The sequence below is a fragment of the Sinocyclocheilus rhinocerous genome, unplaced genomic scaffold (genome assembly GCF_001515625.1).
Source record: "Sinocyclocheilus rhinocerous isolate Xijiao unplaced genomic scaffold, SAMN03320098_v1.1 scaffold1085, whole genome shotgun sequence".
NCBI classification, from domain to species: Eukaryota; Metazoa; Chordata; class Actinopteri; order Cypriniformes; family Cyprinidae; genus Sinocyclocheilus; species Sinocyclocheilus rhinocerous.
Window position 1 is genome coordinate 1,375,117 of NW_015659401.1, and position 24,680 is coordinate 1,399,796.

Below are 24,680 nucleotides of genomic sequence, written 5' to 3' on the forward strand. Positions count from 1 at the left end.
TTATTCTGACATTCAGGTTCACGTTCAGACTTCAGGCATATTTTACTGAATTCAGCTGCAATTCAAACAAAGTTAGCCTTCACAGAACATCATTCCACGTTTATGCTGTATTAAAAGAAAAGAAGGATAAATTCAGAATGCTATTAGGATTATACTCTTCATTTTCATTCAGATTTGCTTTAAAATGAAAAACAGCTGTAGCATATATAAAAAATCTGGTGGTTTAGATAAAAGTAACATTTTTGCAGATTAAAAATTCCACAAGCCAATCACCATTCATTTAACAAACCATGTTAAATATATTAACTTAAACACTTAGTAAAAAGAAAAAACGGCATTCGCAAAGTGTGCTCATACATTCTCGAATATATTCATGTTCACAAATGCGCTAAATGCCAAATACTGATGAGAATGAAATTGACTCTCCTAATTGGTCATAGTGTTTATCCACAGCCAAAGGCACGTCCCACTACTGCCACTAGAGGTCGCACTAGAGGCGTAGCGTTCATTTAAGCCTGAGGCCACTTCATGACACTCAATGCTGCTTTACAATGTACTTTTGCATATCAAAACTCCTTTACATATATATTTGTACATGGGTATATATTTCATATATAACTTGATTCAATGCATACACACCAAAATATTTAGTATCAGACAAGACAAACTTTGGAGCATTGCTTTATGTTACATTAGTGCAAATGCAATGGCATATATGTAAATATATTTTCTCTCAAGAAAACAAATAGAGAACAGAAAAAGACGGGCTAATGTATTGGATACTGAGAGCGTGCTAGTGGATATGTGCTAAGTGCCTACAGAGCATCACAGCACTATATTGAAGGGTCACATGATCACATTCAGGTTGGTATTCGCTGGAGACTGTAGTTTCGTAATAAAGGGTGGGGAAGAGCTGGTGTTTCGGTAATTCCAGATGTGGAAGGGGTGAAATGATTCTTTTCACCTCAGATAAGCTTTCTGACTTCTGGATTCTGTGATGTTCTGGATGAGAGGGGGACGATAGAAGGATTTCGATTGTATAGATGTCTAAGGAGCGTTCTGTATGTACGTATCAGTCACAGAGAGGGCCGACAGTATCCCATCAGACCCTCTGCTGTAAAACTGTCTTTTGGCCAGCAGTGTGTGGAGTTGAGATTGGCTCAAGGCAGGTTTTAGGACTGGGAGGAGAAGCAGGCAGTAGTGTCACCGCCGTCTTTCAGCCCAGCCGAAAGGTCTGACGCTGAAGTGAGAGGGGTGTCGTCTTGCTGGGGAACCTGGAGGGTTGAATCTGACTCTGGATGCGTTGAAGGGTCCAGATCACCTGCTGGCTGTATTGGGGGCTCTTGTGGCAGGGCGTCCTGTGTTGAAGAGCCAGGTTGTGATGAGCCTTTTAGCTGGTTGTGGCAAAGAGGGCAGGTCTCCTGCACATACAACCACTTCTTCAAGCAGCCGGCATGGAATAGGTGACTGCAGGGGGTGATCACTGCTGACGTCATGTCCTAGATTCAAAAACAGAAGAAACAGTACATTACAATGATAATTATTTTTTATGTTATGGCTGTTAAATAGCACATTTTAAAAATGTAAAATGTTTTGTCAAAATAAATAGAAAAAAAACTAAAGTGAATTTAGGCATCACTATTAATGTACAATATGAAAAATCGATACTCATTCTAAGATATTTTTTAATCGATAATAGTAATAATAATAATAACAACATTATTAATAATAAATTGTTATCGTTATCAATCATTATAACAATGGCAAATTATTATATTATTAGTATAATTAATAATAATATACAAAGAAGAAAAATATTATTATTAATATTTTGATGTTTAATATAGGTTGAGTAATAATAATAATAAAAATAATAATTGTTCTTCATATATTATTATTATTATTAATAATTATACTAATAATATAATAATTTGCCATTGTTAGAATAATAATAATAACATTATTATTAACATAATTATTATTATTATAATGATGGCAAATTATTATTTTATCAGTAGTTGTAGCAGTAGTAGTATTAATAATAAGACATCATCATCATCATCATCATCATTACAGAGACAGTAAATGTAATTTACATGTAAAAATAAGGTAAACAAATCAATTCACAAATCAATTTTCAATATCAGTTTATATTTATCCAATATTAACTCATACCAATAAATTATAAAAATCAAATATCGGCTGATAACTGATATAGTACCTGCTCCCCTAATGATAAGGAGTTGTGAATGGCTGCCAGGGGGTTCATATGTTAATGTTCTAAGGTGTTATGAATGTGGTTGTTAGGTGGTTGCTTACTGACCAAAGTCAAAGGATAAGGCTCTTTCAAAGTAAGTCTACAATATTGTTTGCCAAACAAAGAAATCTTAAATCCAATCGCTTGGAAAAGTCTTTCCTCAGCAAGCCACGCAATATTAGATATGTCCATGTATATAATACAAATGGTGTGGCACAAATTATGCGCATACATTTAATACTTCGAGGATATGAACAATAGTGATGCACCCTAACTGAACCCACCATCAATCTACCACAGAAATACACAAGGAGACACGTGCTACAGAATGTACCTGGACATCCATCACAACACACAAATCCTCACATCCACACTCACACACACCTGGTAGCAGATGGAACAGATGTCATTGTGCTGCTGGAGTTGTTGGCGAGAAGCTGTAGGCAGGTTCTTGATCTTGTTGACAGCATCTCTGCGGAGCAGGAAACTCTGCCAGCCCAGCTGGGCCCTCAGCCACACGTTATAGTAAGAATGGATGAGTACGATGGTAGAGCCCATCACGGTCCACTCCCCGAACACAGTCTCCGACACGCCGTACGCGACCACGCATAGCGCAACCAGGAACTCCAGCAGCCTGTAGGTGCCGTTCACCCAGTAGATGACATCATCCATGTTCTCCACCGGAGCCTTGCGGAGCTCCTCCACCATGAAGAGCACGTAGATCAGCAGTGTGCCCAGCACCTGGGTGCGAAAGATTTTAAAACAGAGGGACAACAGTTGAATTTCACATTACACCAATCCGCAACAGTCACAACTCCTACATTACAACTGTAATAGGTTTTTTAGAGCCAGTGACTAGAGAGCAGGATGGCCGATGAAATACTGATTATATATAATGTAGGAATTGATCCATTTATACCAACACTTATTTCACATTTACTCAAAAAATTATTTATTAATAATTTTTATTAATAACAAGTTGGAAATATGACTAGTGTTTAATACAAATCTAAACATAAAATATTATAATTAAATATGATTATTACTAAATTAAATATTATTATTATTTATTATATATTATTGGTAACACTTTACAATAACAACATTAGTTTAACTACATTAGGTAACATGAACTAACAATAATAATACATCTAAATCATTTAACCATTTTAATTTCTACATGTACTAATAAATTATTAAAATCAAAAGTGGTATGTTAATATTATTTAATGGAACTGAGCTGACATGAACGAACAGTGAACAGTTATATTTTTATTAACTAAAGATAAAAGTAAGGTATGGTGAAGATCAATGAATCCTGTGGATCCTTACTGTAAAGTGTTACCAAATTATTATATATATTTATTTCCCCACAAACAGGATGCAAAGATTCCCTTAAAGCAAAGTTTCCTTTCTCCTTTCTTTAAGAATAATCCATGTTTCATTTCTGTGAGATAAAGGATATTTTTTAGGAATTACAGTAGGGGCTCACAGAACCAGTTTCAACTTGATGGTCAACAGGATGGTTAGTGAGAAACATAAACATCTTCAAAGAAACAGGGAGGTTCTTTTAAAAACTTTATATAAGGAATATTAGAAAACAAGAGAACAGACAGAAAATCATATAATACACTTTATGGTGTTGTGTCCTCTATTAGATCTGCAATTTGTATGGCTATTGTTACCAAAATCCATTAAAATCTCCAAAATTGTTTGTCAAGATTGTGAGCAATAACATATTCCATTTAAGGAATAAAATCTGACAACATTCCTACAGTACCATATTGAGTTACAATTTCTCCCATTCATTTTTGTTCCATTTCTGCTCCTTTATGCTGTTTCTCACACACGAATGCTCTAGTTCAGAGCTGATGGTGTGTGTTTTTGTAGGATTTCTACCTGTAGTGAGGTCAGAATGCTGGAGGAGATGATGATCAGCAGCCAGAAGTCCATGTGGAAGAACTGACATATCATGTAGGACATGTAGGCTGGGAACACCAGCAGGAACAAGCACAGGCTAACCGCACGAAAGTGCTTCCATAAACTCCTGTTAGCAATAATGATTAAAAAATAATCAGAACACTAAATTACATTGTTCACTTGTATAATACATAAAGATATGTCTTTAACAATCATGCTTATGTACTTGTCTCTGGAGGCTCCCAGCGCCAGCACTATGGGATCAGCAATTTCCAGCATAGACTGCAAGATGGAGGCTACTACAATGAAGAGGATGATGCTGAGGAGGAAGGCTCTGTGGATGACCTGTAGCTCAATCAGTCCAGTCTGAACAGCGAGGATCAGAAGAGTGATTCCCTCTGTCATGCCCCTGAGAGAGAGATTTCTATGGTCAATTATGTGATAAAAAGGTGCCATAATGAATCAAGTATGGACTTCATGCCAAACTGTTTAGCAGGGTCATAATGGTTTAGTTACTTAAGAAAAGATTAAATGGAGGACAGAGTGTCGGCTTAAATAGAGGTACAAAGCATGAAGAAAAGCTCCTTTGGCGAGATGAGACGGGTTAAAAACCTGAATTTACACAAAATTTGGCGGTAAGCATTTGATTTTGGTTTTGTTTTTAAGAAATTAATACTTTTATTTAGAAAGGATGCACTAAATTGTTCAAAAGACATTTTGGACAGTAAACACATTTATAGTGTTGCAAAAGATTACTATTTTAAATAAACACTGTTCTTTCTATTCAGCAAAGAATCCCGGAAAAGAAAAAGGTATCAGGGTTTCCACAAATATATCAGGGTTTTCAGCATTGGTAATAAGAATGATTATTTCTTGAGCACCAAATCAGCATATTAGAATGATTTCTGAAGGATCATGTGACACTGACGACTGGAGTAATGGCTGCTGAAAATTCAGCTTTGCATCACAGGAATAAGTTACATTTGGAAATATATTAAAATAGAAAGCAGTTATTTTAAACAGTAATGTCACGTGCTGGTGCTGTAATGAGCACAATACGACGGAGAATTCCAAATCAGTCTTTTAATAAATCCACAGAAGAAACACTGGAGAAACTCAGGGAAAATGCAGCACAACCAACATCTAACATCAAACAATAACCGACAAAGGACTGAACAGAACAAGGAGGAATTATACAGAAACTAAACGAGGGAACTAATGAGATGATTAACGAGCACAGGTGAACTGACTGAACTAATCAGAGGGACAGAAACTAGGTCAAGGGAAACAAAACTAAACAAGAGAACAGAAAACGAAGGAAACACAAGTCCATAATGTGACAAGTAATAACATTTCACAATATTTCTGTTTTTACTGTATTTTTAATCAAATAGGGAAAGGGACTTTCTTCAAAAAACATAAAATAAATCTGATCTCAAATAATAATAATTGTATTAATAAACCAAACAAAATGGCAACTGCCAGACAATAAAAGATAAACTTTTACTTAATTTAACCTTTTTATAATAAATAATTTTGTGTTGCATAAGAAAAAAATCTCTTTGAGTGACATGAGGGTGGGTATATGATACCTGTGCATGGTGTTGTCATTCATGAAAGCTCTGTAGCCTTGCAGGTAGAACTTGCAAAGAGTGAGCACTCCCAAAGCAACGAACGACACGGTGAACACCAGGCCCAGTAGAGAGTACGGAGTACAACAGCACTCTGCAATACTGGAAAACATTTAGAAATTAAGCTGCTGTGCACCTTCATGAGATTCAAATCAATCAAACATTTAACATGTATTAACAGTTCATCAAATATTTTACTGGGAAAAAAAAAAGAAAAAAAGATCAGCGACACTCTTATTTATCTTATCTATCTATTTCTCTATTACGCTCTTTAGTAAAAAAGTTCAGGAATGACAAGCAGAGCAGCCTGAACTTCAACTCACCTTGTGAGAAAAAGGAAGAGCAGCCTCTCTCTAGATGTGGGCTGGTCTCGTGTACTGAAGTATGTGTAGATTTGCAGAGCAAACAGAACCAGCCAGAAACACATAAACAACACGGGCAGAACCAACTGATTCCACAGAGACATACCGAGAGCCAGCAACCCATAAACCTCCACCACCTAACAGATATAACAGAGAAGAGTTTAATTATTTTTTCTTTGATTGATTTAACACTCTCAAGTCTGTTTTAAAACTCAATCTTTAGCCTCTACTGTTCTAACCTGTGCAAGCTCCCGGTACGCTGTCTTGGCCAGATTAAATGGCACCAGCAGGTTGGAGGCCAAAAAGTAGATGACTTCCAGGCCTGTGAAAATCATGGCAAAGCGATTGACGAAAACGATGGTCTCCAAAGGAACCAGGCACAGCCTGGCCACCAGAGGGAGCAAGTGCGCTGAGAACAGCCAAATGCGCTTGGTCTGCATCACACAGGAGCACAAGGTACACACCACCAGCTGGCCTATTCCCACATAAACACAGAGAAAAAAAACAAAACATCTTATTCATAATAGAATTAAAATGACAGAAATGTTAGCAAAAATAAGATTACTATTAATACCAAACTGCAATATGATACTGTAAAGCAAAGCACAATACCTGAATCTGAGCCGTGTGCTCCCTACTGTACTCACTGACATTAATGAATGCATCTGTTCTGGCTGGAGTTAATTAGGCCCTACAGAATTCAGAGTAAAGGCTGAAGGACCCAGCAGCACTCAAGAAATCAATGCGCACACTAGTGAAATAGCAAGAAGTACCCAAAGGGTGAATCTCACCAACAGGTGCTAGGGTTGTATTTCACCACAAAATGAAAAAAAAGAGAGAGAAAGAAAGAAAAATAAGATTATGCATAAAGAAAATTAAGCCTATTAAGTACATAATAATAATAATAATAATAATAACAATAAATCCTATTCTCATTACTGTAATGCAGTAAGAAAATAATTCTGTCTGTACACAATGTTTCTTTCAAATAAAAAATCTGGAAAATGTACATTTAGTACAACAAGTACAATAATAATATATATCAGGGGTGGCGAACTCCAGTCCTGGAGAGCCGCAGCCCTGCAGAGTTCAGCTCCAACCCTAATTAAAACTCACCTGCCTGTAGCTTTTTACTTTCTGAATTTTTTACAATTTAACTTCAACACAAACAAAAACTGAATTAGCAAGTAGAATTTTCACTTTCCACAATTTTCACTATAACTAAAGACGGATAAATGAAGACGTAATATATACTCTTCTAAAGATCTTTTTAAAATAAACAATCTTTTCTGTTATGTAATAAAATATAAATAATAATAAATAAAATAACAATAAATAAATATATAAATAAAACTACCGTCAATAAAGCTAGCCAGTATGATCTGCACATCAAAACTCTGGATGACAAACAAAAATACTATTTAAAGGTTGTTGTTGTTGTTGTTGAATAACTTATAATTATAAGTTGAATAAATGCTGTGTAACAAAAACATTTATCTTTGTTAATGCTAGTTAATGCATTAACTAAAAGTAACTAATGGGACCTTGTTGTCAAGTGTTACTTTCCTAATGCAAAATAAATGTTGTCATTTATTATTTTATTTTAAGGTGAAATATGATCTAGGCATGTTCTGGACAGTGAGATTTATACCCTAAACCATATAAATGTCAAGCAAAACACAGAAAGGGGGAAAGAATGAATAAATATACAGTAGTTGATGAGAAAGCAAGAAAGTTAGAGGAAGGGACAGATTTACAAAATGCAGTGAAAGAAAAAGTGAGAGAGTAAGGGAAAGTATGACATATTACAAACAAGGGGAAGGGCAGACCATATTTGTGAGAGAGAAAAAAAAATAATAATAAAGGAAGTGAGCAGGAGAGGTTTTGACATTAAGCTGGCAAAGGATTGTACTTATAGCAAAAGTGATGAGAGGGGAAAATATGAAAGCTGCATTTCTGGCTTTTGTGCAGTGTGTTTGAGGGCAGGCGGCATATGAGACGGGAACAAGAGTGGGAAATGCCTTGACCTCTGACATCACATGCCAAGACATGCAAAACTACCCAACTCTTCCCAGAATGACACTACATGAGCACACGTTCAGACTGAATAAGAGCTGTAATGAGTCAGTATGAGACTCGCACGTGACGGGAACGTGATTTGGAACGTTAATTTTAAAGGGGTCATATGATGCTGCTAAAAATAACATTATTTTGTGTATTTGGTGTAATGAAATGTGTTTATGCGGTTTAAAGTTAAAAAAACACATTATTTTCCACATACTGTACATTATTGTTTCTCCTCTATGCCCCGCCGTGTTCCATGGGGAAAAACAGCATAGAGGTTATAAACACATGAAGGCAAATAAATAACAGTATAATATAATATACACTACCATACAAAAGTTTGGGGTTGGTAAGATTTATTATTATTTTTAAGAAATTATCATTATTCAGCAAGGATACATTAAATTAATCAAAGGTGACAGTAAACACATTTACAAAAAAAATCAATTTCAATAAATGTTCTTTAGAACTCTCTATTCCTCAAAGAATCCAGGGGAAAAAATAACATGAAATCAGAACTGACCCTGTTTAACTTATTAAGTCCCCTCCTACTTGCAGTGTAGCAAAGACAGAGATAGCAAGAATGTGCATTTTCGTCTGTTTCCGTACCAATACCCTGTTTCCCATCTGCAAACTTTGAAGGAGGAGGAATATCAGAGAGGTTGCAATTGTATTATAAGCATTTCACCCCTGAATGCTTGCGGCGACACAATATGGCCTTTGCTTCATTTTTCATGAATTAAATTATTTGTACTTAATGCTTAATATTTATATATTTTTTCTTATGCTTGATAATGACTAATTATTATACTTATTCATTTATATTATTAATATAGTATATTTATTAATATGTTAACTAATTATATTACTTTATTACTAATATTAATAAATTATGCTAATTAAAGATTAAAAACTAATATATAACTTTGGTAATATATCGCCCAGCCCTAATAGCACTAATTCATCTGTGCACATTATTCCAAGGAAAATTGTTCTCACTGAACATCCTATTTCACTCAGAAATCATTTATCTTAAAGAAGTAAAAATGGTTTGTGAACAATCTTAATCTTTAAAAGCGTGATCCTTTGAAGACTTTGACAGGCACTTACAGATGAGCGCAGTAGTGAAGCGGTTGATGGACAGAGGCTCCAGGTACAGCGGGCCCTCATAGCCAGACTCCAGCTCACTGCGCACATAGTCCCTGAAACAGAGAACAGAGACCTTATTCTAACCTCTCACAGTGTGACATTCTCCCTGAGTCATCACAGCCTGTGGAGGATCTATACTTATAGCCCGAGTCAGACAGCGCAGAGCAGTGGACCCATCAGTCCGTCTGTTTTTATCAGACTAGAATTCCTGAGAGAACAGTCCCTTATATAACGCTTAGCGGAGTCCCACTGAGCACAAAAACAACTACCACTGACATTCAGAAGTTTCAAATAATCCTTTAACCTTAGCTAAGGGGTTTTTAATATGGGGTTCGCAACCCCTAGGGGCTCTGCAGCGCTCCTGCAGGGGCTCCAGCAATTATTTTTGATCTAATACTAATTTTTGTGGGGGAAAAAGGTCCCAAACTTGCATAACTTTGTTTTTTTTTTGTGGAACACAAAGGTAGAATTTCTGAATAATGTGCTGGTCGCTCTTTTTTTTTTACACAATTATTATAATTGTGTAAAAAAAAAAAAGAGCGACCAGCACATTATTAAGAAATTCTACTTTTTCTAATGAAACTGAAGATTTCAAGCTTAGAAAATTATGCAAAAGTATCATTAAAGCAGCATGTTCCATAAAAGATGTTCACTTTTAAAGCTCTACAATAGCTTTTGGTGAAAAATTTAATTATTGAATTGGCTTTGCACATAACATCATAATTTCTTCTGGGGGTGATACATGACTCTGACATGTTGTTTGGGAGATTAACTCGTTTAGAGGACCGAATGGGTGTCATATATGACACACACATACCTGAATAAACATTTAGAAAGCTTGCTTAAATTCTTATCTGAGCTTGGCTCTGCTCAGTGTATGGAGGCAGAGAGGGAATACAGTGAGGCAGGTAAGTTACGAGCTGGCAGTAATGGCTTTGCCACACTTGGGTGATCTTAATTTGAGCAGTCACTGCTTTTTCTACAGACACACGTTATGCTGAGAAATGTGCTAAAAGCTCTCTCTTAATCTGACACTAAACAGCCAACTGTCAAACGCAAAGCACCACACTATAATCGCGGACCCATGAGCATGGCAGAGAAGAGAAGCATTTTTACCTTCAAAGCATTAAAACACATTTTGTGTTTGTTTGTTTTTTTGCAATTTTTCAACAATGATAATAATAAGACAATTTCTTGAGCACTTAATCACCATAACTTGGGGATCTTCTTTCAAAAACATTTACAAAAAAAATCTGACAAACCCATAAGTGGGTCAGTCCCATTTTTTAATTAACAAAGAAAAATATAATCAACTATATTGTATAAAACAGACTAAATCAAAATGCAGGATGGATTCTCTCTTGGTTGAATGGCAAACAGTGTTTTTACGGGAATTTTTACTGGCAATCAGGGTTGTTATGGTGGGAGCAGCTTTTCTGTCAATTTCTTTCTAAAGTCCTAAACTCTCACCTTGAGATCTGGTGACCAGCGAACAGCAGCAGAGCAGTGAGCACATACAGGTAGAGCTGCACCAGGTGCTGTCGGGGCAGAGTGAGCAAAACCAGACTCAGAATGTAGCCTGAAAGAGAGAGGGATAAAGAATGGGACTGCTGTTATTAGGCCGCTAGTGAGGATGCTGTCAAGCACACAGAAGGGCTTCTGAGGCCACATCTCTCTCGATATCTCTCAGACCAGCAGAGAGAGTCCATTCACTCAGACTGTCAAAGGAAGTCCCACAACCAGAGCACACTGACTGAATTTGGATATCCAGTTCACTGGTAGTCACACCTGCATAAAGAGTCTTTGGGTATGTTTAGAACAGAATACTAGCATACTGTTCAGTGTGCAGAATATACCATATACTACCTACTATTTTTTTTTAAATAGCATATGAAACAGCATGAAATATGCAAATATAAAAAGTAGTACTACATTACACATTTACTTTGCATTTTTATTTTAGCTCAGTTAACAATCTCTAAAATAAACATGGTTAATTTGAATTTTAATAACTCGGGTCTTATCATTTGGCAGTCTAATGTGCATAAGGAGTCAGATCATGTGAAAAAAATCATGTTAGATATTGCTCCAAGTTCACTGAAAACCAAAATCGAGCTGATTGTGAAATTTACTAGCATATGTAGCCTATATCATTAATGTATAAGCTATAAATAATGCTGACATTTAGGCCAGCACCATTTCAAATGTGTGATTTAACTTTTATACAACAGTAACTTACACCGTAAACCTGAAATTGACAACTACTTAGTCTATTTTTGGTCTGACAATAGAAAAATCCCTGTCTCTTTCGAGCAACACTACTGCGTTCATGTGTGAATCAGTGTTTCTGAACAAATCAATTGAGTGAATGATTAGATGACTCACTAATACACACATTCACATGTTTCCTTGTTAAATAAATTGGTGTTTTATTTAGAGTCAATAATTCATTCACTCAAAAAGTCACCACCTACTTAGCATAAAGATGTAATCTGCAGAAATGGTAACAGAGTATGCTCAACATATTGCACTAACACACAGATTGCCTGGAATACACTGACAGTCTTTTCTGGAAAGCACAAACAGAAACAGAAACTGTTGGACTGGCACTCTTCGAGCGCTGATTAGCCAATCAAATTTGAGGACTGGAAATAACTGCTGTTTAATGTACTGTACATTTTTGTAGCTGTAGTAGATCATCCAGTTATTTTAGGCATACAGAAAATATGCAGTATAAACAGTGCAAGTTGGATGCTGTTTTGAGCCTATGTTATGATCATCATTGAGAAAACACAAAAGTGGAGGATATAGAATAGAAAAGTAGGCTAACACAAATTCAACATGAGATTTAGGTTATTGGAATGTTTGCATTAGACATTTATCTAATAAAATGCCTGCAATATTTCCTGAAAAAAAAGGTGCTTTAAAATGTAAATACATTCAGTATTATAAATGAGCAAGGGTATTGTAGTACATGATTCAGCCTTCGGTCTGACATTCACTGGCTCATGCTGACATGTTTGTGTGTTCAAAAGAGTGTGAATAGACAGGATGAGGCGGGAGATTAAGGCTTTTGCCATGCACAGATTAAGTTCTCGTTACTCCACTGCCAAACCCTCTTGATCCCTCCTGTTACATAACAGTTTATCTGACGTTCAACATTCATCCTCTCACCCGCTCCTCCAGTTCACTTCTGCCATTCAAAAAATATAAAAACTTTTGCCATTCTCCACTGTCTAAAACACAGCAGAAATACAACACAGTGGAAATATTCTACGTGGACTGAAGACACAAAGTTGATCTCAGTATTGATTAATGTGAAGTACGCTGGCACACTAGCTTGAACCAATGCAATTACCTGGGAATAAAGTTAGCTCTGAAACAGGAGGAAGCTCTTGCCAGGTCAAAGAGCAGAGGACTTGGCCATGTTTGTGGCTGGATAAAATGTTGAAAGACAGCTCATATTATCCATAGGCAGTAAAGATGGAAAGTGCCTGTGATCTTGCTGACAGTAGACGTTCTCCATTTCTCAATTTAACCTCTGCTGTAGTGCCTTCAGCCAAACCAAACTCACTGTAATTTATCTTCTCCTATATGTATCATTAAAAAAGATTGGATGGACAATGCTCAGTTTCCTCAATCTAATTATATAGGGCTAAAGCCCCGAATATATAGATATTAGCTGTTTGAACAAAAAGAGTTGTTCTGCAGAAATGTCAGCTCCTAGTGTTAGGGAAGGCCATCTTTATTAGTTTTAATAGCCTTGCAGTGTCATACAGTATTTTGAAATTGAAGTGTTGAACAGACAGGACAGACCTATTCTTTCCGCTTCAGTATAGTGCAAAATCCACAGGAGCTTCTCAGGGCCAGGTGGTTTTTCTTAACACAACTACAAACCCAGCAAGCCTGAGATTAAAGAAGTCCACCAAAATTTCTCCTGACAGCAGCACTTTTCACCTGTGGGAGCTACTGTACTTGGACTCCATCCGCCATTCAGCAGGGGGTCCTGAGGGTACTGTAGCACCACCAACACTGGACAAGTTGCACCTGCAAAACAAAGTTGCAGCCAAGAACAGAATCTGCTGAATCTCTATTAAACAGAACACCAGTAACGGCCCTGCTAGTGGTAGCTTTGAAATGTCAACACCTAGTCATTGCTTCTAAGCAATAGCTAATAAAGCGCACTGCAGAGATGGAAAAAAATGAAGTCTATTGTTTTCTGCTTTGTTAGTGTAATAACAGAGAAAAACAAATCATGTCTGTTTGTTGTAAATTATTAATTTATTGTTGTGAATACACTTAATCTACTACATGTGGGTATTTTTAGACAGTTAATGTGGAAAGAGAAGGGGAAAAAAATCATATGAAAATCAAGTTTATAACGTGAAATGTTTTTAGTAATGTAATCTTTGTAAATATTTTGGTTTCACATTTATTATGCTTTCATAAATTTTATTTAAACTATATTTAATTTTTAAAAAGTAAAAAGTATTTTTTACAAATATCATGAATAAATCATGAATATTACAATATTGCAGAGTCACACCACATTACATCCTCTCTATGACATTTTTTCCTGTATTTTTTTTCAGTATGTATCTGAATGTTGTTTCCATATGACTGATTCAAAGGACAAAAAATTTGTAACATCAATATGCAAGTTTTAAGGAAATATTTTGAAGGACCATAGTACGGTTACTATGGTTTGTTTTGTTTTTGGTGTAGTTCCTTGTAACAATGTTCGTAGATTGGGAAGAAGGAGATATCCTTCCGGAGCTCCTCCGTGGGACTCGAGACCGGTGAGTGGCGCAGGTGTCGTGCATTATCACTTACTCCACCGGCCTCGCTCCGCTCCCACAGCTCTCGGCCCCCCCCCACTCCTCACCTTCCTCCATCACTTACTCCACCGGCCTCGCTCCGTTCCCACAGCTCTCGGCCCCGCCCCACTCGTCACATTCCTCTACTGTGCTCTAGGGTGTTCTCCATTTGGGGATAAAGTGTAAATAGGCAGTAGAGTAGGATATACCTGTTTGATTAAGGAAAAGCATGGCTTTCTCTCACATAACCTCACTGCTTAATGGAGTTTGGATTGAGAAACAAATGTTTCAAGCTCAATCAAGTGTTCTAAGCTTGTTTTGAACTATGTAACTTTGCACTTACTTTATATATAGTTTAAGTAGCGTTGAAATTATGGGCTGTTGTTATTTGCTAATGCTAGTTGTGTGTTTGTTTTGTAGAAAAACTTTTTTTTCTGTCTCTCCTTCTTTCTTTTGTCTTGTGAATTACTCATTGTTGGACTAATGAATAACTCGATCAAAACGCTTTGCTCATCGTGCTGAAATCATTCAAGATCAAAGAGTTCCAACACACGCTATGTTTTAAAGGGGTCATATGACGTTGCTAAAAATAACATTATTTTGTGTATTTGGTGTAATGCAATGTGTTTATGTGGTTTAAGATTCAAAAAACACATTATTTTCCACATACTGTACAATATTGTTACTCCTCTATGCCCCGCCTTTCTGAAACATATCGATTTTTACAAAGCTTATCATTCTGATCTTATCTATGCACAAACAGCTTGTAACACTCCAAAGAGAAAGCAAAACTTGAAATTTAAGGAAACTTAGACCTGGACCTGTTGCTCCAGAGTTCCAACGCAAATCCTTACAAGTGCTAATCGAGTTATGCTGTTGGATCAGAGTTGGATCAACCTCATGATTTAAAAAAAAAAACATCACCATTCCTTAAATACTCCGAAACAGTTATGGCGTTGCTATAGTAGATGCAGGCAGCACCTTTTCACTGATGCAAAAGTCTTTGTGGGAACAATTAAGTCATCATGAAGATTATCAGCCTAGTGGAGGTCAGACGTTCCTATTAGCAAATGGACAGAGGCAAAGTTCACTGGGTAAAGCCAATTGGGAATGTGAAGTCCAGGGGCAAAAGATAAATGCAACTTTCTATATTATGCAAGACTCCAACCTAACCATACCAATTATCCTGGGAATTGATTTTTTATTAAAGTGGTATTGGAAAAGATGGTATTGGATTTTAACAAAGCACAGTTCCAGCTATCTACTTCACCGGAACCAAAGATGTTTCCTTTTATGCATCACAATGGCCACTCTTAGATTTACTTTTATCTAGCCATGCCTACTGTTAGTTCAGAAGATCATCAGCAGATTCTTCAAACCACACAAATGGTAGATTCAGACCCCATCATTCAAAAGAACTTGGAGGAGTTAACGTTAAGTTGGCCCACAGTGTGCACTCAACAGCTTAGCAGAACAAATTATGTCAAGCATTGTATCACTACCATAGATGAGGTGCCCGTAAGGAAAAGAGCGTACAAGGTTTCACTGGAGAAACATCAGTTCATTGAGTCCCAAGTTCAAGAGCTTTTGGAGAAAATAATTTTCCGATCTCACCATGGGCATCACCGGTGGTTGTTGTACCGAAGAAGAATGGAAGTTCTAGGTTTTGTGTTGATTATCAGGGTCTTAATGCTAAGACACATCTAGACGCTTACCCAATGCCACAAATTCAGCTCATTTTGGAGTCTTTACACTGTGCCACTCTTTTTATAACTCTTGATTTAAAAAGTGGTTACTGGCAGATGGAAATGGAAGTGGACAGTATTGAGAAGACAGCCTTCGCTACCTCCTCAGAGATATATACATTTCTTTGTCTCCCGTTTGGGCTGAAAAACGCCACTGCATCATTCCAAAGACTCATGGAACACTTGTTGATGGAAGCAAAGTCCCTTTAAGGCAAGTCATTTCACTCGGCAACCATCTTTAAAATGCCTCTTGGGCATGCAAGTGCAGTACCTATCTCTTTTAATGGGGAAACATCAAATTCTCCAAAACTGTTCACTAAGCTTACGATTAATTTTCATATTTGAAATCACCAATAAAATCTGACAACTGTCTCATAAATTTTGTTTCTTTTGCTCAAATAGCATTGTAAAAGCTTAATTTTCAGGCTAAACCAGCCAGTTCGCATGCGCATTTTGTTTCTATAGTAACCGGGACTTCTAATGGCAACTGCAGTGACATGATGACTTATACCGATTATGGATTGGCTCTTTTATTCAGAAGGAGGGGCTTCCTTCGATTGAGCAGCCATATTGAGGATTGCATTTTTCCCCATTCAAAACTATACAAGTGACACATCTTGGGTAATCTATAGTCTTTGAGGGAGTAAAAGGAAAGTGCTGCATGGTCTATTTTGATGACATTGCTGTCTATTCTAGTAACATCACCGAACATTTCCAGCATCTTCAGCAGGTATTTGCATGTCTTCATAAAGCAGATCTCACCCTAAATCTTATAAAGTGTAACTTCATCCAATGCTCACTTGCATTTCTCGGACATATTGTGACTCCAGAGGGAGTGAAAACTGATCCAGCCAAAGTCTCCACTGTCAAATCTTTTCCTGTACCTCCAAACATCAAGGATGTACAACGTTTTTTTAGGACTGGCCGGTTGGTACCATCGCTTTATCCCGCGTTTCTCTGAAAGAGCAGCTCCATTACATGCACCGAAACAAAAGAATGCCAAGTGGGAATGGACTGAGCAATGCCAGCAAGCTTTTAAAGACATTAAACAAGAACTCATGCAAGCACCTGTATTAATCACTCCTGATTTTAGCAAGCCTTTTACAGTTCAAACCGACGCAATATCGGCCTTGGAGCAGTCCTTACCCGGAATATTGAAGGGGAAGAGCGTGTTGTTGCTTTTGCATCACGTTTGTTAAGAGGCACTGAAAGATCCTACTCTGTATCAGAAAAGGAATGTTTAGCAGTTGTATGGGCTGTAGAAAAATGGAGGAAGTATCTGGAAGGGAGAAAATTCGATGTCATCACCGACCACACCGCATTGACATGGCCATTTCAACACCCTAAGCCGCCTTCTCGTCTGATTCGTTGGACCATAAAACTGCAGGGCTTCCATTTCACTGTAAGGTATCGAAAAGGACAGTGTAACTTTGTTCATAATGTTTTATAAAGGGATCTCCATACCACCCCAGACATCCTACTCATCAGTACAGCCACTGAATCTACATCTCTACCATTCAATTTACTGGTTAATCTCTCACAAATAGCCAGAGAACAAAATAATGACCCAGAAATCCAATAGTTAGCAACCAAAGTCGGAAAGCAACCTATACAGAAGATATGACGAGAGTTCATTATGTGATGGAGAATGGATTTCTTTTTTGGTGTGTTCCGGGTGGTCAAAAGGGCCAGAAAGGGCAATTAGTCATCCCCAATGCTTTTAGACAGATATTTTGCAGTATGCACATGTCAATCATCTCAGTGGTCATTTAGGGAAGATGAAAACCTTACTCAGGCCACTAGAAAAGGTATACTGGCCTGATATGATAATGAGATGGATAGCTGTCGGAATTCCGCTTTGCTATAAGCTCAGCATGACACAAGAGAGTACAGGATTTTCACCTGCAGAGATAGCTCTTGGCCTGTAATCTGAAAGGACCAATGGAGAGAGCCCTCCAAAAGCCTCCCGATCCTGAAAATCCTGCTTATCATATCTTGGATCATCAAGAACTGCTCATCAGCATGGTAAAGGAAAATGTGAAATGAGCTCAAGTCAAACAAAAGAAGTACTATGACCAATGACACAGATCATGTGAATTTCAAGTTGGAGACGTAGTTTGGGTTCGTACCCATCCCTTATTTAAAGCAGATGATGGCTTCATGGCTAAATTGTCACCTAAATGGAAAGGTCCAGCGGTAATTAAACAGAAATTAGGTCCGGTAAATTACAGAGTTTCTTTTATGGTTGATCCTGTCTCCATAGACTCTTAGCATGTACAGAATCTTAAAATTTGTCACGGTTGGGACAAATTTTCCATCGAGGGGAGGAGTATGTAACTGACCATAGTACGGTTACTATGTTTTTTTTTGTTTTTGTTTATTTTGGTGTAGTTCCTCTACTGTAGGCTATAGGCTGCATACTCACGAACTCAAGACAGGGGGCTGAGAGAGACCTGTGGCCTGAATCAGTCGCCTGTCAGCCTGTCCATTTGGGGATAAAGCGTAGATAGGCAGTATAGTAAGATATACCTGTTTGATTAAGGGAAAGCATGGCTTTCTCTCATGTAACCTTAATTTTAGTGCTTAATGGAGTTCGGATTGAGAAACAAATGCTTCCAGCTCAATCATGTAAGTGTTCTAGCTTGTTTTGAACTTTGTACTTAGCATACTTTGCAACTTTGCACTTACTTTGAATATAGTTAAAATAGCGGTGAAATTATGGGCTGTTGTTACATGCTAATGCTAGTTGTGTGTTGGTTTTGTAGAAGAACTCTTTTTTTTCTGTCTCTCCTCCTTTCTTTTGTACTGTGAATTACTCATTGTTGGACTAATGAATAACCTGATCAAAACGCTTTGCTCGTCCTGCTGAGATCATTCAAGATTGCAACGCAAACTATGTTTTAAGGAAACTTGGAGTGCTGATCGTTTGGAATACTTTTTCTATCGGACTATTGGATTTTTTGCCTTCTATCTTCATTGGGGTCTTCAATGTTCGTGTTCAGTGCCTGCTTCGGGTGAGAGACTCGTATTCATTCAAACAGACAAGTTTTCTTTTCTTTTACACAGATTAATGACACACACAATTTTTTTTGCACTCAAATGACTTTATTGATTCTTTTTCATGCATATACAGAAGTGATTTGTTGTTTGCTTTATTTTTATATAAACACTTCAAAATAGTATACCGTGTTCTCTGTGGTTTTCAGTCGAGGGCCCTCCCTTAAATAAAATTTTGTGATTTAGCCCCCTTGAGCATTCTCATGGAGACGGTTACATAAGGAATATATATAAACATATAAATATCTATTTCTGTTAATACAGAAACAGAAAACAAGCTCATCATAGAAGAGGTGTTTTCAAGTCACTGTATGTATGAATTGCATTTTGAATAAATTATTAGATAGAACAAACAATGAGCATCATGTCATTGGTCCACATTTCAATGTGTATTTATTCAAAACAATTACTTTTTATTCTGTAAACTTGGTGTACATTATGACTCATTGTTTTGCACTTTTCATTTTGCTGGGTGGTGGTCTCTGTTCTAGAGTCATTACCAGAAGCTGCCATTCTTATTGTACAAACTCATCCACATGTAACCTCAAAAGCCTCCTCTCCAGAGTAAATAACAGCCACATGGGCATAGCGCATGACCACACACACATACGAGACAAATCAGGGTCATTAGGGTTTGTTCCTTTGGGTACTACACAAACATCTGCTCCAAAAGCCAGTTTTCCTGGAGTCTGTGGCTTTAATTAAAGTTTATAAACCTTTAAAACATGGGATTATGTGGGTGAAGTTGTACTAAAGTCTCTTACAAACAAGACCAAATGAAACCTAAGAAAAAAACATGCTCCAGAAGTCGGAAAGCCTTTCAGAAAGAAAAACAAACATGAACAATTGAGAAGGGGAGAAAATAAAAGTCATTCACAAACATCAACACAGCATGATCCCTGTGAATAACTTATGAGATGTGTGTGTTGGGATGTGTGCAGCAGATGAATGTGGGCTGAGTCTTTTTAAAACTCAAGACAGGGGGCTGAGAGAGACCTGTGGCCTGAATCAGTCGCCTGTCAGCAGGACCACAGGGTAAATAAACAGCGAGAAATAGGTTTGAATAGGTTGTATTTATTTATTTTCGTGTGATTTTTCTTTTGCATATGAGGTTTTTGCCAGCTCATTTAAGTTTTTTCCATTCTCCACTCAATCACATCTCTGCCTGTGCCACCATTACTCAAATGAGTGACAATCTGGAGTAATGTGATGAACAGACCACCTGGCTGACCTCTAGAACAAAGCTTCTCTCCTATTAAAATTGCAAAGAATCTTCAGAGACTTCTTGGCTGCCCTGAACCACATTTTATAACACACTATGCTTTTCTGTAGTAGAGCATGGCATTAACAACGCCAAAGTCATGAGATCAACTTCCAGGGAAAGCAAGAATTGAACAAATATATGTTTTATAACAGCAGTGGCGCCTGCAGGTGTACGGTTGTACGCACTGTGCGTACCATGAGTGCTCAGACTGACCTGAGATTTGCCCTGCAAACTTTTCAGCAGTTATTATAGGCCTGTGTGTCCCGTATTTCTGTCGACTGAACCAGCCAGGCCATTAATTATGAATTTATCAGTCTTTAGCATGCCAAAGTCAATTTCTGCATATAAATATTACGCCAAATAGAAGCAGAAAATCGTGCTATACGCACTTTCATGAGATCGGGTTAGCCTACAACAATTAATTTGTTGGCTATTTTACAAATGGGAATACGACAAATTCATGACAATGTTTTACATTCAAGCTACCCATAATAAAATTTATAGTTAAAAGTACTTTAAAAGTGCCTGGAATGCAATAAAGTAATTTTTAAAGCTGTTTTTAAAGCATTTGCTGCATGGATTAAAAAAAAAACAGGCTAATAAATAATTCACATATCAGACAAAATTGCATTGCAGCAAATCCTTTAAATTTTAAGGTATTCAGAACAGAGCAACATAAAATCAGAAAATATAAGCAGCTATACAATTATGGGACAAAGTTTTACATATATGCCATTACAATTTGTGTTTTATTTTTTAATTGTACAGAATTATAAAATAAATTGCAAATTATAATAGGACCTATTTTAGGCTTTTGCTTATTTTTATATTTTAGATATCCGTCAATTATTTTGGTGATGAAAAAAATGACTCGCCATCTCCTCATTGGATGTGCCTTTAAACTAGCGTTGTGATATGCTTGAACTGCTTTATATATAGATTTTATTTTAGGCAAGTCGTGATGATTTGAGAAGGCTAAATTGATCAAACATATAGGCTATGATCAATTCAATGTCTGCCGCTGGCCGCTTGGTCGTTACTTTAAAAAAAAAACTAAAAAAAAACTTACATTTAACGAACAAAAAATGCTCCAAACTTTTTTTTTAATTAACTTTATAAAAAAAAAAATATATATATATAATCACTTTTCCATTACATACAAAACTGAACTATTTTAATATCTGAAACAGTAGTATAAGCTTTTTTGGGGAAAGGGGAAAAAAGGCTGGCTAGGGCCTATATTTGAGGCCCGTGCAGGGCTCTAAAGCCCCGTTCACACCAAGAACGATAACTATAAAGATAACTATAAAGATAACGATATTAGCGTCCACACCAGCGAACGATATCGTCTGTTTATTCTAAGCGCCTCTGCCGCTTTAAATTTTTGGGCTCGTTACAGCAGGATGGATTCTGATTGGCTCTCAATTTTTTATCGTTCATCAGCTGGAGAAAAATCGTTTTGAAAGTGATTCCAACGATATCGTTTCTCTTTGTCTTTATCGTTATAGTTGTGGTGTGGACTCTGCTATTCTTTAATATTGAGAACGATTTTTAGAACTATATCTTTATCGTTATCTTTACAGTTATCGTCCTTGGTGTGAACGGGCCTTAATCCACTTCATCCAACGCTGTTTTGTTCTCTGTTTTCATGTGTGAGCATGCTCTTGATATATGTATTTTACCATTTTGTTGAGTTTAAAACGTGTGACACATTCGTTCTGCTTTCACTGATCATTTGGTTGAAAAAAACACCTCTGTGCGTACCCTCGGAAGAAATCCTGCAGGCGCCCCTGTATAACAGCATTGTAATGATTTAGCCAACCAGATATCATGAGAAAATGAATCTCTTTTTTTCAAGGTTGTGATTTCGTATGAATTTGTACGAAGTGATCTGTATGGATACATACCATTTTTATAAGTAAACACAAAGGTTCACACTCTAGACCTAACATTCAATGGTGCGTAAGTAGATCGTATAAAAACATATTAATAAGATTGTACAAATTCATATGAATTAGTCACTAATTCACCAAAATATAAAATGCCAGAAGAGTGTGTTTGATTTAGCTTTGCTGGGTTTTAGGTAGCAAGAAGGAAACTAAATAAGTAAATTGATCTGCTGATGAAAGTCATTCATTCCCTCACAAAAAGTACCATGGTGGAGAGATGGTAATACCATGGTACTATCATGGCCTTTTTAATGATACCAAATGACCCCTTATTCATTTACCATGGAATAACCCAAATACTGTCATATAAAAATTTGTCACTCACCCACATAGTGAAGGTAGAGGGCCAGATACTTGTACTGGAAGAGGGGGTTGTTGTTGAGGCTGCTTCTCTGGATCTTCTGGAAGAAGGAGCTGACATCCCAGCGGTACAGCACCTCTAGTAACATGATACTGGGAACCCGCAGGCCCACATTCAGCACCGCCTCCACCCGCTCCTTCACAGCCATCACTTCTGACTACCGCCAACCACACACAATTCACTGGCACTATCACACACCAGCACTGCACTGATACGAGATAGAGAGACACAAACAGAGATAGAGAGAGAGGTTCATGACAGTCTGTCAGTAAAAAAAAAGGTGTTGTCTGAAGACAAGCCCTAACCACAAGAGAAGCTCTGAAAACAAGACCAAAAAACTGATTCAGAGAATTATTTCTCAACTGAATACAGCAGAAAATACAAAAAGTTTGTGTAGGCTGTAATTAGGCAGACTAAATATAAAACGCGGCAGCATTGTGCACTGAAGTTTAATGGACAGTGTCAAACACAGGTTATTACATAACCTGTTTGTTTCCTTAGGGCTGCTTGTTTTTAAAACTCACATAAAACACAGCACAGACAGAGCATTACTATTTTTTGTGAGGCACTTGTAATACGTAAATGTATAAGTAAGTGTTAAATACAGTGCATGTGCAAATATATGTTTGTATTTTTAGCCGGTAATTAAAGAAAAACGCTTCGCCAGCCTACTGTTGCTATGGTAACCTCGTAAGGCTAACGCATTGTGATCTGTTTTTATACAGTCTATGATTGTGATACGAGTGATAGTACGTACACTATCTTTTGTGATTAATGACACATTTCAAACCCTTTAAAACGTCTCATTTTCTGTAAGAATAAATACTTTTATCTTCCAAACTTGTTGTTTGGATTTCCCTTGGGGGATTCAAGCTTTATAAAAAAAAAAAAGTAGCTCAGCCCCTCGACCCTAAACCCCGACGTTTACCCTGATAATGTATTTTCTAATGTTAGAGCCAGCGGGAACTGTCGAAATAAACTACAGTAACCCCGGGCTCATTGAAAATGCATTGTGTGTGACTGGCTGATCGCACTGTTGCAGTACTAAATAAGCGCGTCTACAAAAATAACTTCGTTTTCCGTCCTATTGACGTAAATAAAAACAACAAACGTGAGTATAGCCTATGTTGTATTAATGCTGTCTGTAACGTTACATTGACGCGATGCTGCTTTAGCACGTTGTGATGGCGTGAAGGAAACCTGCACGGAATCGCACGTTATAGATAACATTTGGATGAAGCTATATGCAGCACGCGGCTATATGCGCCTTCTCTCTCTAGAGATGCTGCTATGAACTGTAGTGACCTCGGATAAGGCATGTCCAGATCCCCCGCTCAATGAACCGCAATTTAACGGAGACAAAATAAACATTCAACTTACACGATTATGACTCTCGCAAGCGCTCGCGACTACGATGTCCGACCTTTATTCTTCTGTCGGATGTCAACCATGTTGACGGAGGAATGAATGGAGTAGTTGGCGGTCTCAGGGAAATGGCATGCCTACCGACGCGGCGCGGCACCGGGACTCGCATCACATCATCCAGCAGCCATTACAGATTGCCACAGTGATCGGTACTGAGCATGTGCGCCGCGGCGCGGAGAGCGGATTAGCGAGCGCCGTGGCATCATGAGGGCACAGCACACGTTGAGACTGAAAGAAAGAGACGCGGCGCGGAGAGCGGATTAGCGAGCGCTGTGGCATCATGAGGGCACAGCACACGTTGAGACTGAAAGAAAGAGAGGAAGAGAGGGGGTGGAGAGGTGGAATGATAAGGAGTCAGAGCAGACGACTCAGCATTCACAATGCCAACTGTGCTATAAAGATTAAGAGCGCTATAATGAACCAGATCACGGGCTGTGAATAATACAAAAATGATAATCGACTTGATAATTAGGCTATCTATCTGTAATACTACCTCTTCACATCTCTCTCTCTCTCCCTCTCGCCTGTTTAGCGTTCAGATAAGTCAGGCTACAGTGCTTAACAAATTTATTTATTAGACCACCACCACCACCACCACATAATGTAAAGCTGTGTCACAGTGCCCTAAAGTAACAGTATTGGTGATTACCAAAATCCTTTTTTATATTTCTGTAATGGT

General features: G+C 37.5%; 1 protein-coding gene across 2 annotated transcripts; it reads right to left on the bottom strand.

Annotated features, from left to right (window-relative positions):
* On the bottom strand, positions 1 to 24,235 carry LOC107723822 (RING finger protein 145-like). 2 transcript variants are annotated; one of them, XM_016532529.1, is made up of 12 exons: positions 23,957 to 24,235; positions 22,541 to 22,784; positions 13,341 to 13,430; positions 10,854 to 10,962; positions 9,345 to 9,436; positions 6,410 to 6,645; positions 6,132 to 6,307; positions 5,770 to 5,910; positions 4,404 to 4,586; positions 4,157 to 4,304; positions 2,642 to 2,998; positions 1 to 1,499 (listed from the first exon to the last, which is right to left on the bottom strand). In XM_016532529.1, the coding sequence occupies exons 2-12, from the start codon at positions 22,722 to 22,724 to the stop codon at positions 1,173 to 1,175; spliced, it is 2,043 nt and encodes a 680-aa protein (XP_016388015.1). In that variant the 5' UTR covers positions 22,725 to 22,784; positions 23,957 to 24,235; the 3' UTR covers positions 1 to 1,172. The 2 variants fall into 2 exon arrangements, with proteins under 2 accessions (XP_016388015.1, XP_016388016.1); XM_016532530.1 differs by lacking the exon at positions 13,341 to 13,430 and having other exon boundaries at positions 2 to 1,499.
* Between the last annotated feature and the right edge of the window lie 445 nt (positions 24,236 to 24,680).